Source organism: Ascaphus truei, chromosome 4 (assembly GCF_040206685.1).
Source record: "Ascaphus truei isolate aAscTru1 chromosome 4, aAscTru1.hap1, whole genome shotgun sequence".
Lineage (NCBI taxonomy): Eukaryota > Metazoa > Chordata > Amphibia > Anura > Ascaphidae > Ascaphus > Ascaphus truei.
Window position 1 is genome coordinate 85,123,587 of NC_134486.1, and position 18,543 is coordinate 85,142,129.

Here is an 18,543-nt window from a genome sequence, read left to right on the forward strand (position 1 = left end):
ACACTGCTACACACACACACACACACACAAACACTGATACACACACACACAGACACTGATATACACACACTTACACTGATACTGATACACACAGACACTGATTCACACACAGACACACACACACACTGATACAGATACACACAGATATACACACACACAGACACTGATACACACACACACTCACTCTCCCCTATACGCACACAGACACAAACAGTGAATTACAGGCAACGACGGATGTGAGTGACTGGAGGGGGGGGCAGGGACACTTGGGTGGGTGGGAGGGAGGGGGCCAGAGGCACTTGGGTGGGTGGGTGGGAGGGAGGGGGCCAGGGACACTTGGGAGGGTGGGGGCCAGGGACACTTGGGTGGGTGGGAGGGGGGCAGGGACACTTGGGTGGGTGGGAGGGGGCCAGGGACACTTGGGTGGGTGGGAGTGAGGGGGCCAGGGACACTTTGGGGGCCAGGGACACTTGGGTGGGTGGGAGGGAGGGGGCCAGGGACACTTGGGTGGGTGGAAGGGAGGGGGCCAGGGACACTTTAGGGGGCCAGGGACACTTGGGTGGGAGGGAGGGGGCCAGGGACACTTGGGTGGGTGGGAGGGGGCCAGGGACACTTGGGTTTGGCCAGGGACACTTGGGTTTGGCCAGGGACACTTTTGGGAAGGAGGGTGGCCAGGGACACTTGGGTGGGTGGGAGGGGGCCGGCCAGGGACACTTGGGTGGGTGGGAGGGGGCCAGGGACACTTGGGTGGGAGGCAGTGACTGGGTGGGGTGACTTACCTTGCCGCCGGACGCTTTCCCCTGCTGCCCCCGATATCCCCTGCTGCCCGGGATGGGAGGTGGGCTTGGGGGCACGGGAGGTGGGCTCGGGATGGGGTGCTACGGGAGGTGAGCTCGGGAAGCTGGCCGCGGGGGGAAGCAGGCCGCAGTAGGAGCTTGTACTTCCACCCTCCCCCATGTAACGTGCTGGCCGCAGAGGAGCTGGTACGTCCTCCTCCGTCCCACGTTGGGAGCGGGGGGGAGGAAGGGAGCGGTCCCTGCTTGCCCTGCGCAAGCGCGCGGGACCGCAGGGGGAATTGCCGCCATTGTTTTTTAACTTGAGCGGGGGGGACGGGAGACACCGCGCGGCCAGCCTCGCTGCGACCCGGCAATTTTGGTGCCGTGGCCCGGTGCCGGGTCGCGACCCACCATTTGGGAAACGCTGATATAGAGTATCAGCTTTGCTCATATGATGGAGGATGTTACTAGGCTGGACCCTAGTTCTACCTAGAGCCTGCAATGATTCAACCATATGCCAGTAACTGAACAAACCTCCTTACAATAAAAGAATCTCCATTGTGAATGAGATATTTACTCACTATGAGATGTCTTGTTGCGTCCACAGTTTCAAACTTGCAGGGCATCGGTCTCCAAAGGCGTGCGTTGCATGAAGTAACCACAGGAAAAAACTTGGCACAAAGCCGAAAGTTGCGCCGCACCACAAACAAAAACAGGTGCAGAGTGTGTAATAAAAACGATTTATTCACAACCGGAGTAACACACTGACACGTTTCACTCCCACGAGTTTTCTCAAAGCAGCTCGTGGGAGCGAAACATGTCAGTGTGTTACTCCGGTTGTGAATAAATTGTTTTTATTACACCCCCTTCACCTGTTTTTGTTTGTGATGCGGAGCAACTTTTGGCTTTGTGCCAAATTTTTTCCAATGTATGGTGGCAAAAGGGGGCATCGTGGGAGAGAGCCACGACATCTGCCGGGGGGCTCTGCTTCTCGGCGGCAATGGTGGGAGGGGGGTTGCCATCTGGCTGACAGGCGACTGTGGAGGGGACTCGGCTGCACACCGGCTGTGACTGACACGAGATTGTGGTGAATATGGAATGACGACAACCACAAGTGTGAATAGCTTTGAATTCCTATTGGACACCGCTGGTACCCATTCAGTGGTGGAGTTAAGTTCTGCATTATATTGCAGTCACTTCATGCACTAAAAGGGTAAATATTAGTGGATTGCAAACATTTTATGACACATTTTAATTGTCACATAATGGCTGAATTCACACAATGTTTATTCAGCCAAACGAACGAGTCCTTGTCAGTGGACGAAGCTCATCACTCATACTATATATCCCATTTTCAAAAGGGTTATATCAGCAGAAAATAAACATTTGTGCTAGTCATGCTATTCAATGAAAACTAGTTTGACGTTTCCCCCTCTTGTCTCTCTCTGCATTAGTACTTTAATTCACGGAGTTGCCAGTTAGTACTGGGAGCCGGAGCATTGCAAGTTGTTGGACTGAAGACTATAACCACAAAAAACCTGGGTAGGTCGTCCTCGTGGCTGTTTTAGTGCAATACAATCAAGTTAGCAATGAGATGTATTTAAATAAGCGGTGTTCCGACATGACCTTGGTTTAGGCTTTACATTTAAAGAGCTGACACACTGCTGTATAGTGTATAGAATTTTTGTGAAGCATTTTCTACTTGAAAAATGAAGACTGAATATATTAGTGGGACCTCTTCCCAATGATTAGAGCCACTCGCACCCATCCTGTCATTTGAGGGGGACAAAATTCCCCGTGTCCTACACTGTGAACCCTGGCTATGTGTTGGGACTTTTTATTTATTTATTTTTCAAGTTATTTGTTCTATAAGTAACATCAACTCTGGGAACATAGAATTGCATTCAGTATCATTATACATTGCTGTTTGTTGATCTTTCAGAAATTTAGATTTGTTTATTTTTTTTACCTCCCCCAGGTTTGCTGTTTTAGTTTTGTTATTACCTCTGTCTCTGGCAGCAGAGTCTGCGATGCAATGTAATGTAAAACAACACGTAGCAGACCCTCCTGGCAGCAGAGTCTGCGATGCAATGTAATGTAAAACAACACGTAGCAGACCCTCCTGGCAGCTAAATTGGTTAAATGCAACAGTTGCTTCTATAAACAAACAGATTTCTGTAGTTGACAGTGTGCTAGGGTAAAAAGATATATTGAGGCAGATAGGTGTTTGTGTAATTGATATTGGTATTCCCCGCACCCCCCAGGTTAATTTTAACCTTCATTGGTTAATTTGTTTAATCTTTATTGGTTGTGGAATATGGGTCTACATTTTTTTTAAGATTATAATTAAAAGTTATATTGTAAAACTATATGTTGGTATACATCCATAAATGGACACTTTCTGATTTTTGTGTATAATTGCTGTGGTAGAAAAAAACTGATCTATTTTGGGAGCTCTTTGTCACACTTCTCTGCAAGATCAGTGAAGATGGACAGTGAATGAGTAAATATCCCAACTATAGATCACTCCAATAAATAAGAACGTTTTACAGATCCACGTGTCACAGCGCTGATGCCATGTATTTGTTTTACAGCTCTCTCCTCCCGTTGCTTGCAACTCATAGTACACTACATTCCCGTCATTAGGGCCCATTTTGAAGCTCGGATGCAGCCCAAGCAATATAGCATGCTTCGGCATTTCGACCACATTACCAAGGTAAGGATTTGTCTGGTGAATGGGCTTTCACTTTATTTACAGTATGAATGACTTACCCATGACTGTTATCATTTCTTTACTAACAGGACTATCATGACCACATAGCGGAGATTTCAGCGAAGCTGGTTGCGATAATGGATGGCTTGTTTGACAGGCTTCTGTCGAAGGTAATCATTGACCGAGATGATATTCTATTGCGAAGAACTGTCATGCTGGCTGACTTGAAAACACAGTAAAGATAAAATATATAAAATATATCTGCATGGCTACCACAGGTCCACAAACCTGCTACCTTCTCCCCAGTCACATCATACAGCGGTTAGGCGGCGGACAAGGATTCTGCACAGTGACGCGCACATGAGCAACCAGTGGCTGAAATACCTGCCTCTGGGTCCACTGATTCTGTACTTCCTACTTGGTGCTCACTTGAATTTCACTACTCAGAATCCTTGTCTGCAGCTTAACCACTGCGTGATGTAACAAGGGGTTAAATGAAGCAGATTTGGGAACAATTGGAAGATGTGTATGAAGATGTTGGTACCCATGGGTACTTCATAGCTGCATTTTTTCACTTTGAAAGAGTTTAGTCACTTTTTTTGCCCACCATAAAATAATTGTGTCTGGTTAAAAACACATTTCTAGTATTTTGTGCTGCTGTTTATCTTTTTGGACATAATAAGAGGGATTTCATCATCTCAACTTTGCAGCCAAATGAATGCATAGCTCTTCCATATTTTGAACCCTCAATTGTCCCTTCCTTTAGCACCTACACTGCTTTGCAATGCGTTGCTCATTCTCCTGGCAACAAAGGGGTTAGTGCAGGAACCTCTCCTGTTTTCCTTCTATTTATCCACGGCCTCATACCAGAACCGCATGGTCTCCCTAGTAATACCACCCGGAGTCATTTGGCTCAGTAAATATTCCCGTATGAAGTCACTTTTGTTTTTTGACACTGTTCACCTTCTGTTGAACAATAGAAACTCTGGGTGTTGTGGAAATGTGCCCAGACATTGCAGGGGAGTGTAGTATGTGTCTGTGAATGTCAGCTTCTTCACACACACAGACAAGAGCCGACACAGGTTCAATATAGAGTAATTTATTGATTCACTATACTGGAGGATCCTCACTAGGAAAGTCAGGGAGACTGTAACAGAGTTCTTATGCACAATAGCATACATTGGCTAACAGTGGTTGCTGGGCAGATTATAATGACATCACACAGTACACAAGGTATATTTCTCTTCTAAGAATTAAATCAAATTACAGGTCATGTTATCTATCCCAGACTGACTCCATACGTCAATTCATCTAGCGCCTAAACTGGTTCTTTAGCTGACCAAAACACGAGTGTTTGAGCAACAAGTCATAATCCATATCCCCCCCCCCCCCCCCGAGCAAAGTTCATTCTTGCAACAACATGCATACTAACATATAACCGAGAAAAAGGACATACAAAAGACAAGATGGATGCCTGTAAAAATGAATTCCACTCTCCAGAGACCCCCTCCAGTCCATATTTCACATGTGTTTACGTGGTATGGCTGGGACATCCAGTTCTAGGAAAATGTAACAACATTGGGGGAGGTAGAATTACTGCTGTAAGCCGAATTCAGGCCGACACAAAGGCAAGTGACGCTCATTTTGTCATCTCGTAATTATGAAGCAGACATGATAAAACAAGCCATCAATGAGAATAATAACCCACACACAGTGCCAAAGAAAACATGTCCTACACATAGTGATACAGCATAATGTGATATCACAGTTCTTCGATTACTAAATGTTAGGTGATGCATCTCTTTTGTTACAAGCATGAAAAGTTCCCATCAGGGAGTTTCTTCTGTAATATGATGTTATATGCAATGTACACTCATGCTATATACCGTACCAATATATTTTTTATCATAGAGTGTAATGTCATCCCACATAAATCACAGCACAAGCAAAGGGTGTTGCTTTCTTTAAACAAGCCTTCCCATGGTTTGTGCAATGAGTCTCTTCCCCACTGTAATGCTCTGGAGATGCATGTTTGTATTATTTTGGTTTTTAAGGATTACATAATTGGCTGCCATTCATTTTCATTGAAGTAACTGTTTTACTTGCTATGAGTTTCAGTACATTTTATATGAATTATAAGGAGCTGATTAAAAAAATAAAATCTGCGTGCTGCATATATTTAACAAGGATTTGTTCAGTGTTAGGGAGGATTTAAAAGTATTATAGTTTTTATGGCTACACTATACACTACATCTCTTGGCAACTGTGCCCCACACCCTGCATGTCTGAGCTCCTGCGCAAACATTAGCAAACAAAGGCATGTTTATTAAAGGCTGTCATCCCAAACTATACCCAACATCACTGCTGCATATGTAATACAAAGTCTGGTTTCCCTAAGACTAGACGCACAGAGTATGCCGCGTGTCCCTGTATTGCTGCAGAGCAATGCTTTGCCTGGCTTTGAGCGTAAAGACAGCATTTCATGAGGAAGGCCATCACCTGAAAAGGAACAATGCTACAGAATGCTACAATGACTAAATACCTCCAACCTACTAAAGTCCCCTCTGCAGAGACAATGGAGGCAAAACAGAATATAAATACAGCATCTGTAGGCTTCTAATGCCTTAAACCAGGGTGCGCTGTGAGGCGTGAGATTTTTCTGGGGGGGGGGGGGGGGGGGACGACGACGGTTGCAGAGGCCCCGCGCTCTTCCCCAAGGCATTTAAATTAAATGCCGGGGGACCGCACGAGGACTCTGCAACTCAACTTACCGAGATTCAGAGGCTTGGTGTGACGCGGTGTCATGTGACATCACGTCACATGACCCCATGGCGTCATTTAACACTGGCAAAAAAGGTATGGGGCACGAGCACTGGGGGGCGCATCAGAGTAACGCATGTGAGGGATCCTTCCAAACATATGTAAAAGAAAAGCCTAAAAGCACAGCATGGTATTACATACGGATATAAAACCTGCCCGTGCACAGACTATAATAATACATTTGATGATGGATGAACAGTTCCTGTTGCATGTAGTCTAGTTTGACATTACTATGAAGCAATTGTGTAAAAACATGGAATAATACATGTAATATTTATTTACATATGTATGTATATTTTTCTTTATATTGTGCCAAAAGTGTATTCGGCGCTTCACACAGACAATATAGTACCGGGAATTATAATACAATAAGCGCAGCATAGTCCGACAATAGGAAGGGAATCCCTGCCCCAGAGAGCTTACAATCTAAATATGTGCAATGGTAGTATTTTTAGAGATTTGCTTTTGAATCCGCATTATGTTTTAAGTCATAGGTATGCTTTAAACTTATATTTGCCTTTGTAACCTTTAAATACCTAGGTTTCTTCATGAAATATGAAGGAAAGTGACTGTATTCAGTATTTTATAGCGCATGGCATAAAACCTGCCCTCACAGGTTTTAATCATTTGATGATGAATGTACAGTTCCTGTTGCATGTATTGTTCTTGTTTGACATCAGTTAACCTCATCATTGCTGAGTGTGGCTGCTTTGCTTTTGAACCTGAAATGAAACAATGTATGTGTTCTTCCCTTGCAGTATGAGGTAATAGCCCCAGTCCCTTCAACGTGCATTAGAAATATTTGCAAGCAAATGGCCAAAATGCATGAAGCAATTTATGACCTCCTCCCTGAGGAACAAACACAAGTAAGTATTTGTTACATCTTTAAAAAAAAAAAAAAAAGACATTAACAGCGAATTACATATAACGGGTCTTCCCCCACCCAATCGCATATATGGCGTATGTAAGGGGAACCTATATGTTACCAGGTGTGGTGCGCTATACCTGTCAGGCTCACAGGAGGTCTGAGCCTCCGCTAGTGAGAGCCTGGGATGAATCCTCTGTAACGATCTTCTAATTACAGCGCCTCCACCTGTGCAGGATTCTAGGAGTATAGAATACCCCCTACACAGGACCCACATATATGAACCACATACACCAAGGTTTACTATATGGGCAGATAAAACACAATACACATACATCAACAATATGACATCAACCGTATATAACTTCAGTGTCACCCTGTAACACTACTAAGCACAACTATCCACACACCTTGCAGGGCCTTAACCCCACACAGTATTCCCAAAGTCCTTGTACCCAAAGTCCCAAGAGTCCCACAACCCCACCCACGTGTGGGACAGCGCTGCCCACTAAGATGAAGTGTATAGGTGGTGCACTTGGTGACTTGGATAATACCTGCCCGGTGCTCCTGCTACCGGGTGCGCAGATGACCTTTACTTGGAATCCCTTGCTCCAGGAGATGATCCAAGATGCCTCCGCCTCAACGGTGGGTGGCTCCCGCATGGAGTGATCCACCTTTATAATGTCTCTTATCCTTGCTAACGCAGAGGATGTTATACCTTCACGCAGTTCACCTAAACAGCAATTCACCTTCACAGCAATTGCCAGTATAGTTACGTTTCCTGGCTGGACCCTCACTTGTCTAGGTTCTACAGGACTGTCCCTAGTCTAAGGGGAGTCCCTGTAGTAACCACAAGCTGAGGTGAGTAGGGCCTAGCTGGGGCCTAAGGGGAGACTTCTGGCCTAGTGCATGAGGCTACTTTCCTCCCTGCACAAACACACCCTCCCCTCTCTGTGTCCCAGCTCCTAACTGACAATCCCTGTCTTCACACAACATTGTTACAACTTTGCAGCATGAGAATCTGTCAGCCTTAGGCTGCGTCCATAGATGGACCAGCCGTGCTGAGGCGTGCGGACGCTCCGCGCTGAGCCCCTGCATCCTCAATGAGGATGCCTTGAGAGGGGGCTCACGCGAGCGTCCGCAGGCGTGCGGAGGTGTTGGAGGTTTCAGCCGAGCGCCAAGCTGTTTTTCAGCACGCTGTCGGCTGAAAACCTCCACTCACTGCACAGCAGCGTCAACGTCACGGCGCCGTGACGTCGGCGTCGTGACATTGACGTCAGTGCGTCGCGGGCGATTGGCCCAGCGACGTCACTGCCCCGCCTCCAACCACCTCCCCCCGGCTCCCTTCGCGCACGCTGGCTCGTCTGCAAGTCCGTGCAATCGTGGTGACTGAAGCAGGCGAGCCTCAGCGTTAGCGCGCCTCCGCTCTCCCCACACCTCTATGGCCCGGGCCTTAGGCCTCGTTCAGGGTGCCAGAGGCAGGAGTTGGAGGGAGGGCGGCAGTCTGCCGGGCGATGTGTGTTCATCCTCCCCAGCAGACTTTTTCAGGAGTTGAGGAGGCGGGGAGGGGGCAGGCTACAGACGGGAGCTTAGGGATCCAAGTTGCAGTCTTGAAATCATTCTCAAGAATGATTTCATTGGCTGCCTAGGTCCCAGTGACGCTGCTGCAGCTTCAAAAAACGAATTTTTTGTTTATTCAAATTGTAGCCAGCGTCAACTCCGTACTTCGGAGACAGGACAGCTGCTACCCTGACAACAAGTATTCAATTTGAATACATTGTGTCCCACGGCAGCTCGCACGTCAGCACGCCCTCCCTCCGAAGCCTGCACCCTGAACAAGGCCTTATTGGCTGTCTGGCTGCCTGTGACCAGGGTGAAAGTGCAGTCCCCAGAGGCTGCTGGGAATTGTAGTCCTTGGTGGCTCTCTTTAACATTGGGGCCGCATGCGCGCTGTGTAATGGCCGCCGCCGCTGCTAACTGCGCATGTGCGAACTGGGGGATGTCCCTGACTATGGAACGCCTCTTCTCACTCCCTGTAATGGCTGCCGTATCGCATCTGGGGCTATACTGCGCGTGCGCGAGCTTCCGCGCATGTGCGAACGCACACAAGAGGGCGCCGCCCTGTAGCTGATGTCGCCGGGAGCCCCCGGCAACGCACTTGCCCCTGCCATTCCTTGCACATAGCGTGGGGGTCTCTTTAACAGAACGCAAGCAAGGGGGACCCTGCTACATACATTTTAAAAGTGGCGACGAAATAAAGGGATAGAACTCTCAGCTGTATATGGTTGGGCGATATTGTATTGTATATTGTATTGTATTGGTTGGATATATCGGTATTTAGTAATATCACGATAACAAAATCTCCCGGAATGCCAATATGGGAGATTACCTGTTATCGCGATATTACTGGATGCCGGTGGTCAGAGGTGCAGCTTTGAAGCTGCCTCTGTGCTATCTTTCTCAGCCTCTCTCCCCCCAAGACCCCCTCCTTTCCTGCTTCTGAATGGTGACTCAGAGGGAGGGGGAGGAGCTTCGTGCAGCAGAGGGACAGAGCATGAGAGCAGCGGACTGCAGCAGGGAAAGATAGGAACTCCTCACTTTCCTTTTGTTAAGGGGGATGTTAGGTAATTGGGAGCAGTGTAAGTGAGTGATGGGATGAAGGGGATGGGAGCACTGTAGGTGAGTGATGGGATGAGGGGGATGGGAGCCGTGTAGGCGAGAGTGATGGGATGTTAGGGAGATGGGAGTAGTGTAGGTGAGGAAAGGGGAAGAGCAGACATGGAAAGGGTTTGGGAATGAAGGGCCCTTTGTTTTAGTAAACCTAAAGAAAATGTATTTATTTTGAGAACACATTTTATTTAAATTTACTAGAAAATGTTCAGACTTTTATTTTAACAAATGTATCGAGATTATATATATATTTATATATATTTATATATATTTATCGTTATCGCGATAAATGTCTTAATTTATTTTATCGTCGGGAAAAATGTTTATATCACCCAACCCTAGGATGTTCCATTGTCTCTAAGGAATGTGAACCATCTCTTGGGAGTTTCACTCAGTGTGGAGTGTAAAACCTAAGGATATGTAAACCAGAGTGTTTTCATTGATGAAAGCATGCTGCAGTGAAGCAGCCATTGGTAATGGCACATACAAGTTGTTAGAGTGAGAACAATGCTTAAGGACTGCAGTGGTCACACTAGCCAACTTTCCTTATATATCACAGAGCGTCCCTAGTGATGCACGTCCTTGACATTATATCCCCCATTTTTATTTCAGAAGAGCTTTGGCTACAGTCTGGGATTTGAAAATAGTAGTATTAATTAGATGAAGTTGGGTACACTGGAACTTTAGGAGAACTAAATACAAGCTTCGTACACACACTAATCATCCTATTTCTATGTTGCCAAGATAGGCACTAGCGATGTGCGAACCTTTCAAGGAAGTCGCAAACCCTGCTAAATGTGCCCCTTTTTATTTGTGAAAGAAACAGTGGCTCAGTCGGGAGTCCGATGATTCGCCAAGTTAACGTGTTTTTCAATTTCATGTAATATGTAAATTTGCGAAATTCCTTAAAATCGTGAGATTTGCTTAATGCTGATTGTTTATAGGGCACACATACTGTACCATGTTTTGCTCACTGTCTGACGATATTTAGCGGAAAGCTAACTAATTTGATTACATTATTAGCCCTTTGAGGCCTGGGGAAATGTGTCACAGAGAAACTAATACGGGGAGAATACTTAAAATGTCGCTAATGTCTTTTGACAGATTCACAGATCTCTAAATAAAACAATATTATTTTGTATGCTGTAAATGTCACGTTGTTGATGGTGATCTCTGTCTCTCTCTCCCTCACATTGCTACAGGCGCTGTTCCTCAGAATACATACAAGCTACAAACTTCATTTAAAGAATCAATTGTGCCACCTAAATGTCACAAATGACGGGGGACCACAGCATGGGTATGTAAAGCCGTTTTTAACAGTAAATCTGAGTAATATTGGTTCTGTGTGTCCATAACAGAGTGGAATTCACGGCTTCATTGGCTGAGCGGTGATCAACAGAAATTAATTTTCTCGATAGTAGATATTGAAAATGTCGGTTATTATCCTTTTTACTTTGAATTGACCAGTTTATGGTAATAATAATCACCTCTATTTTCCTTCCCACTTCATATCTCCTTCCCCAAATTTTAACCCAGTTGCTGCCAGACCCGTTACTGCAAAGGTGTTAATAATTAAGTAATAACCCTGTCTCCTACAGTATGTGTTGGTTATTTAAGCATTACCTTGTATAGTATACACTATATACAGTACATACCGATTAAGTTCCAATTTAAAAAAAAAATCTGCACACATCTCACTCAATTGAAATACATTCCAATTCCCTTTGGAATGCAAATTATTTGATTGGAAAACACAGAAAATGTATTTATCCAACAAATTGTTGGGAAGGTACAGTATTACAAAGCTGTGCTACAATGTATAGCAACATGAGCATATTACCATGCGGGGCTGCTCTCTCAAAACAAATCTTTTCTGTTTGTAGATTGGTCGCAGCAGATGTTGCATTTTACACTGGAAATGTCCAAGCACTGAAAGGTCTTAAAGAACTGGATCTAAACATGGGTGAAATTTGGGAGCAGAAGAGGTGATGTCTAACCAAAAAAAGACAAGTTAAAAACTCAGTGACTTCAACCCGGACAGGAAGTCTTTGCTTACAAGTGAAATTCCTAAGTGCAGGTCAATGGCTGGAGAGCAATCTTGACTCCGGAAACTGGATCAGCCTGACCGTCAGGGAATGTCCTTAATAACATAGTCCAGCGGAGCACAAATCATCTGCTCGATGTACAACTTTTTCATTTTCTTTGGAAATAGGCTCAGGTTTCTTTGGACCAAATCCAAACGAGTGCATGGCTCAAACACTGCTTTCGTTAACTAAGATGCCGTGTAAATCTTTGTATTTAAAAGGAACAGAAAAAAATGCTTTGCAATTGTTTGGAATCTCTTCTATTTAGTGCAATGACCTTTTAAATTCCCCCCAGTGATGTAATGATGGTACAAATGGCATACGTTGAAAAATCAGCAAGCTATAACTCGGTGAAAAGAAATACGCTGTCATGAAAAATATTTTTTTTTTTTTTATTGCTCTCTATTAAAAAAATGAATCTGCTGATTACCTGCCGATACAACGATCGTTGGATGCTGTTAGTCTTAAGAATGAACGGGATAGAACTTTAAGGGACACCCGTTTCTCAACTGGTGCATTATTTCTCCCTTTGCCGAATAAGTTGTCTGTTTCCAACTGTATATTGTAAAGCTCTGTGTTGCTGGCCCTTTGAGCACTACAGGAGTTAAAGATGCTTGGTGGTTACTTCAAGCTTTTATCTGCCAGACTTGCTTTCAGTGTTGAAGAGTAGAGCTCATAAGTTGGGTTACCCCTGTAGCTATTGGTGCTTTAATTAGCTAGTAACTATTGGATAGTTTGGGGATAATGCTATAAACTGCTGGTATTTTGAATCAGTAATTTTGTAAAATATTCTTTTTTAAATGAAGGTATTTGTGCCTTTACTATATGTGGTGGGGCGAAAGTATTTATTTGCAGTGTCTGTGCTCTGCGTGGATATTTTCTGATTGCATTTTAAAGTAAATTTTACTTGATTGAGTGGGTTTTTTTTAACCTAGTTTTTGTTTGTTTTTAAAAAATTTGTAGTGATCAAATGGTGGGATTTCCTCCTCCCCCATCCCCCCCCCCCCCCTCCCTCCATTTTGAAATCCTTACGATTGTAGGCTTTGTATAAAATTGTAAAGTACATGTCTGGCAGTATATGTGAAATCAACAAAGCATTATTATTGTATTTTTGGTACACCTTGGAAAAGCCAACCCCATTGCTTTGCCATACATTGCTGGGCCTTCTGGCAGCAAAGTGGTTAAAAGGTGAAAATCAACAGCACTCCAGTATTAAGTGCCTGTGCATATTTTGATTTACAAGCTCCTACTGCTGATGTTCCACTCCAAAGTAAAATGAGTGCCTACCCTTGTAATTATGTACATTTGGTTTCCGATTCCTGCTGCTATGGTGTCTCTCACAAGGCTCATCAATTCATTAACCCAGGGGTTCTCAACTCCAGTCCTCGGGATATCCTAGCTTCAGCACAGGCGGCTCAATCAGTGAACAACCTGTGCTGAAACAAGGAGCCAATCAGTGGCTCTTTCAAAGACTGTGCCACCTATGCTGAAGCAGAGTTATCCTGAAAATCTGACCTGTTGGGGGCTCTTGAGGACTGGAGTTGAGAACCCCTGCATTATACCATCAAGCACAGAAGTGACCCGCTCCTTCCTATACCTTTACATTTAATAAAATGCTGTAAGAAAGAAGTGTCGCATGGTTTGAGTCTCGACAGAGTTTGCAGCGCTTGGATGGTATATAGGAGATCATCAACTTGACAAGTTTTCTTAAAATATGGAATATTTTAGTTCAGTTAAAGCAGCAGGCCCCCTGGTTTTTTTGTGGAACGTGGATTGGGGAAGCTGCCGAAGCGGTTCCTCTGACCTTCCGGTTCCGGAGATATTTAATCTTTTTTTTCTTTTCCTGCCGGCTTGATCAGAAGATGACATTGCGCTTTTCTGCCGGCCGCCGGGAAAATGTCGACCCTTATGGTTATTTTGACTCCACCACGTTAAAAAAAAACCCTGAACATCTTTTCAACTGAGGAGTAGCCATGCATCAGTTTCCGGGGACACCAACAATTTTAAAAAGTGAATCATGAAACATCTCTTACTATTCTGACTACTATGTGAGTCTTGCATGATTTTCTTCTCCTAGTGGCCGCCGTGCTGCCGCTTATCACATCATTTATCATTACAACTTTGTTGCAGCGTCCTCATGTACTGTAGGAGTCGATCCCATGTAACGCTCTGCTTTCTTTTTTTTCTGACATTAATCACTAGAGCCTAACTTTAAAAACGTGTTGAACATATCTTAAACCATGAAACAAACATTAAAAAAACTAAACTTTACCCTGTGTTATATGCCTGAGTGATGTTATTTGCACTTTATATTATTTTATTTAAATAGAAGTAGCGTTGTTAGTCCAGTTACTAATTGCAGCAGATAAAGATTGATCATACAGTATATATTAAACCAGTCACCTGAGTGTTAGACATAACTACTTCTATTTTATGTATGTACCGTACTAGTACATACAAATAAATCCCAAAATGAGTGTTTTTTCTGGAATATGACTTGTATATAAATTATAAAACAAACGTTTTACTAGGAAGTAATACATTGAGTTACCTCTCGTTTTTGAGTGTATAATAAATGACATGCTACAGTATGATGCTTTTCCGAATAGGTGACACTTGCTGCTTGTAAGCTCCTGTCTGTATCCCACGTTGACAGAGTAACATTGTGCACAGGGGGGGAGGGAAAGGTGCACTTTAACTGAGTCTGTTGTATACCAAATCCTCCACGGGCCAATTCCACTACAACCAATTATCAGACATTTATTCACACAAACTTGCAATAACCAGAACGCCAACTCCAAGGTGGAAACACTGAATGTTGTTGTGGGGACCATCATCCTTTCCTTAGACCAAGCTACTATCCCCAGTCACACTTAGGTTAAAACCCTGGACAGCCATTTAATCAGATGCCCGTGTTCCCGTTTCGCTACTGTTTTTTGTTTTTTTTCTGTTTGTTTTCATTAACATTTCCCCCGTCCGTCCTTTTCTATTTGTTTATTATTTGTAATTTATACCTTTTCTTTTCCTATTTTCCTTTTCTACAATCCCAGAAAATAAATTGATTTCCAACATTAACATATGGTCACAGGGTAAATAAAGGGGGTCTACAATCTTTCTGACTTTTTTCAGGCCGTGTTTTATTTTTTAAAATCAATTGCAGACGCCTTAATGTCAAAATATTCCGTTTGAATTTGCCACGTTGCCCTTTTACTCTGCGTTGCTGATTAATATGCAATGGGTGCCAACATTTTACCTGTTCCCACTGACCTTTGTTACACTACTCTTGGCTCTGCTTTCACTGTAGATCTGAAATACATTTGTATTTGTTGCTCTTCATCATTTATTCCATTTATAATAGAACTTTGGGTTTGAGTTGTGGTGCAGTCAGAAATAGATGTAGAGAAAGAGAACATGGTTTCACAAAACATGCTTTTAAAATAGTCCTGACACTGCAACCAATGAAGATTGGCCTCCACAGTAGGTCCGTTCCTTTGCAAAAGAGTTATGGTTCAGTAACCAAGAATATGTACAGTATAATAAAGAATTCATTGTAGGACTCCGGTACAGGTATCAGAAGGCTAAATCATAAGGAAGAAAGATGGACTTTAAAAAGTATATAAGGCTAGGTTATTCAGTCCTTTATACAGTGAAACAAATGAGCATTCCCCTGGAGAAATGATCCTCTATGTGGTATGGCAGAGATTTGTCCATCTAGCCCGAGTACTCAAAGGTATCTCTTACTGAACACACATTACAATGAATTGATCAGTGTCTGAAAAGCAGCAGGTCATGCCACAACCAGCCTTCAACACTGATCTCACAGATGGGAAAAGCATGGAGGTAGCAGCTTCCTGAAATGAATCTCTGGGATACGGACACAACAGTGCTTCCAAGCATTATGTGAGAAGCAGCATCAGGAGAACTTTCTGCTTCCTTCACAGAGACCCCAGGAAGAAGTGAAAAGCAATTTAAACACGACTCTTAGAGGGATATGTGCCAAGGCTATGTGAGGAAGGAAAGGGTATTTTAATTTATTTCACCATTTTTCCGTACGTGTGTGTGTCAAACATGACACTGCTGCCTACACCTGGTGCAGTTTGTTGGAAGCCAGAGGGTAACACCCCCATAAACTTGGCAATATTCTGGCACAGGTTGAAAAGGAGCATTTTACCCATCTCAATATAATCTGAGCATCAAGTAACTCCTAACACTCCCCAAATCAGTTTTTCACCTGTGTCACATTTTGGAGTAAAAGACCAGGACACAGACACACCAGATAAAAATAATTTTTGTTTTTTGCATCCATTTTGCTATAAAGTTGCCATAATACAAAGCCACCTTTTATTCAGCTGTGCAGGAAACTATTCGTAGGTTTTCATAAATAGTCTTTATCCAGACTGTGCAGTCGTCTACATTCCTGGCACCCAGGGAAGCAACTTCCTTAATCTCTATAGGGAGAGACGTTTAAAGCATCACAACAGACCTTGAAAGCGCTTTCAAAATGTGTTTATCTGTTGACAACCTGTAGCCCTTTTGCCCCATGTGCATCATTGGTAGAGTGGTTATAGGAGGGATCAAGGGACACATTCTAATTGTGTATATGCAGCCCAGAAAAATCATTATGCTCCAGGCCCACCTCCTGTCCAAGGTTCCTCATTAACCCTTGACTGCAGGCTGTGATTACTGTTCACATACAGATGCAGAATGGGTAATGATGGTAATCACATGATTAAGGTTTCAGATGACTCTACATCTCCCTCTTTTCCAACACATATATGTGAACCTTTGTCTTGGTGTTTTACTTAAACCAAAACCTGCTGCACCCTATATTACTCCTGATGAAACTGTTCAAGAAAATACCTTATAACTGACAAGTTGATGGCCAATTGACTATTGTTCTCTTTTTTCCTTATTTGTTATTTTTGGAAACTTCTGACAATGTATAGCCTTGAATTTTTTTCCTGTTTAGGTGCTAATCGGTTACTTTGATATATGTTTATGGTCAGCATGGTTGCCGATTCTGCCGTATGAGATCTGAAGGGGCGCCATTTTGAGCTGGAGGTTGACACTGTTGGACGCACCGCCAAGCACCTCTTGCCAGCATGTTACAGTGACATTTCTGCTTTCCAATACACAGTATTGCACACATGGAGATGATGGTATTGGTCCTGTTAACATAACAAGCTCTGCCCGTGACTCATTAGGAGCTGCATCACAGTAGCACATCCCCTTTCACAGTAAGTAAGGGAGGGCTTTTCATGGCATCTTCCAGGACTATCTGAAAAGGAAATGCAGCTTTACCTTTAAACGGCAATACTGCATAATGTCATTTGTTCCAAGTAGTGAAAGGCTTCAAATATTTCTCATGAATTTTACACAATCTTAACTCCTGCAGAAACCAGACTTCCCATCTTTGAAAAAGTTGCATGTCGGTATCGGGTACGAGATGTAGGTTACATGCTGTGTTACCCATTTAACACACTCGCATTGCATTGCAGGGCACCTCTATCATCAACAGGGTTCTACAAATGCTGAAAAGTACACTGGGTTTTAAAACTTCACTCCATTCAAAATAAAATGTGATCACCCAAGAGTCTTGGTTTGTACTTTTATTTTAAGACTTCACAAAGGAAAAGACCGTATTGCACTTGATATATTCAACAGATTTTTGTTAGGTGACTATTGTCTGTATTGTTTCAAAATAAACTACGGATTTATTTAATACAGAATATAGCACAGACAAACTACAATACTGCAGGGTACTTTGAGATTAAAGGATTACTGATCATCTAGGTACCATTCATTCGTGTGAGAATCAGTAAAGTGTACACAATACATAAATATGTATTTGAGATTCAGTGATCCAGGATCCGAAGGTTTCCAGACACGATTTTGTTTTCTAATACTGCTCCAGGCGGGATGTCGATTCTGTCTCCGTGATTTGCGATGATGATAACCGTACCCTAAACAGACGGAAGGGGAATGATTATCTTTACAGTAATAAGGGGGAAAAAATTTTTTTAAAAGCTTTGGCTTTTTGTACTGTAGATAATAAAAGGAAAATGTTGCTGGGATTTTAAAGTACACCCACTTGTACTAAATATACAAGATTGCCCAACAGAAACTAGAAAATGTATTGTCCATTCTTTAGCGTGCGTTTAGTACACATTTTATTCAATCCATAAAAGTACACAATGTATTAAACCGGGTGACGGCTCTAACCTAACCAGCCCTTTGTCATGCTGATAAGGGGCTGGTTAGGCTCGAAACATCACCCGGTTTAATACATTGTGTACTTTTATGGATTGAATAAAATAAATATTTTTTTACTTCAATTGGAGTGCAGTGGATGTTTACTACTTTTGTATATGATCATCTCTGGTGGACTGTGACTGTTTTACAAGCACCCAAGAAAGATAAGTAATATTATACCATCATCCTACATACTTACCTAGGGTGTATCCTTTGACTGGGGATGGGTGTGGAGGGAGAAGTGTAGGTTCTATAGGTCCTCATAGCCGTAAAATATGACTAATAACCAGCACTCATGTATTTCTTTATCTCTAAATTACGCAATCTGCTGTGTGACTGAGAAGATCAATATATGTGGGACGT

General features: G+C 43.3%; 2 protein-coding genes across 4 annotated transcripts in view; one reads left to right on the top strand and one right to left on the bottom strand.

The window, feature by feature from the left end:
• VPS54 (VPS54 subunit of GARP complex) overlaps nt 1-14,199 on the top strand; it is an 85,250-nt gene extending 71,051 nt beyond the window's left edge. For both annotated transcript variants that reach the window (XM_075596133.1, XM_075596134.1), the window contains 6 exons: nt 2,231-2,318; nt 3,371-3,492; nt 3,579-3,659; nt 7,068-7,175; nt 11,047-11,141; nt 11,728-14,199. In XM_075596133.1, coding sequence (XP_075452248.1) covers nt 2,231-2,318; nt 3,371-3,492; nt 3,579-3,659; nt 7,068-7,175; nt 11,047-11,141; nt 11,728-11,833 — 600 coding nt within the window. In that variant the 3' untranslated portion in view covers nt 11,834-14,199. The remainder of the gene's footprint in view (nt 1-2,230; nt 2,319-3,370; nt 3,493-3,578; nt 3,660-7,067; nt 7,176-11,046; nt 11,142-11,727) is intronic.
• Nucleotides 14,200-17,522: 3,323 nt separating this feature from the next.
• The window catches only part of UGP2 (UDP-glucose pyrophosphorylase 2), a 73,737-nt gene continuing 72,716 nt past the window's right edge, over nt 17,523-18,543 (bottom strand). For both annotated transcript variants that reach the window (XM_075596136.1, XM_075596135.1), the window contains exon 10: nt 17,523-17,891. In XM_075596136.1, the coding sequence (XP_075452251.1) occupies nt 17,784-17,891 (108 nt within the window). In that variant the 3' untranslated portion in view covers nt 17,523-17,783. The remainder of the gene's footprint in view (nt 17,892-18,543) is intronic.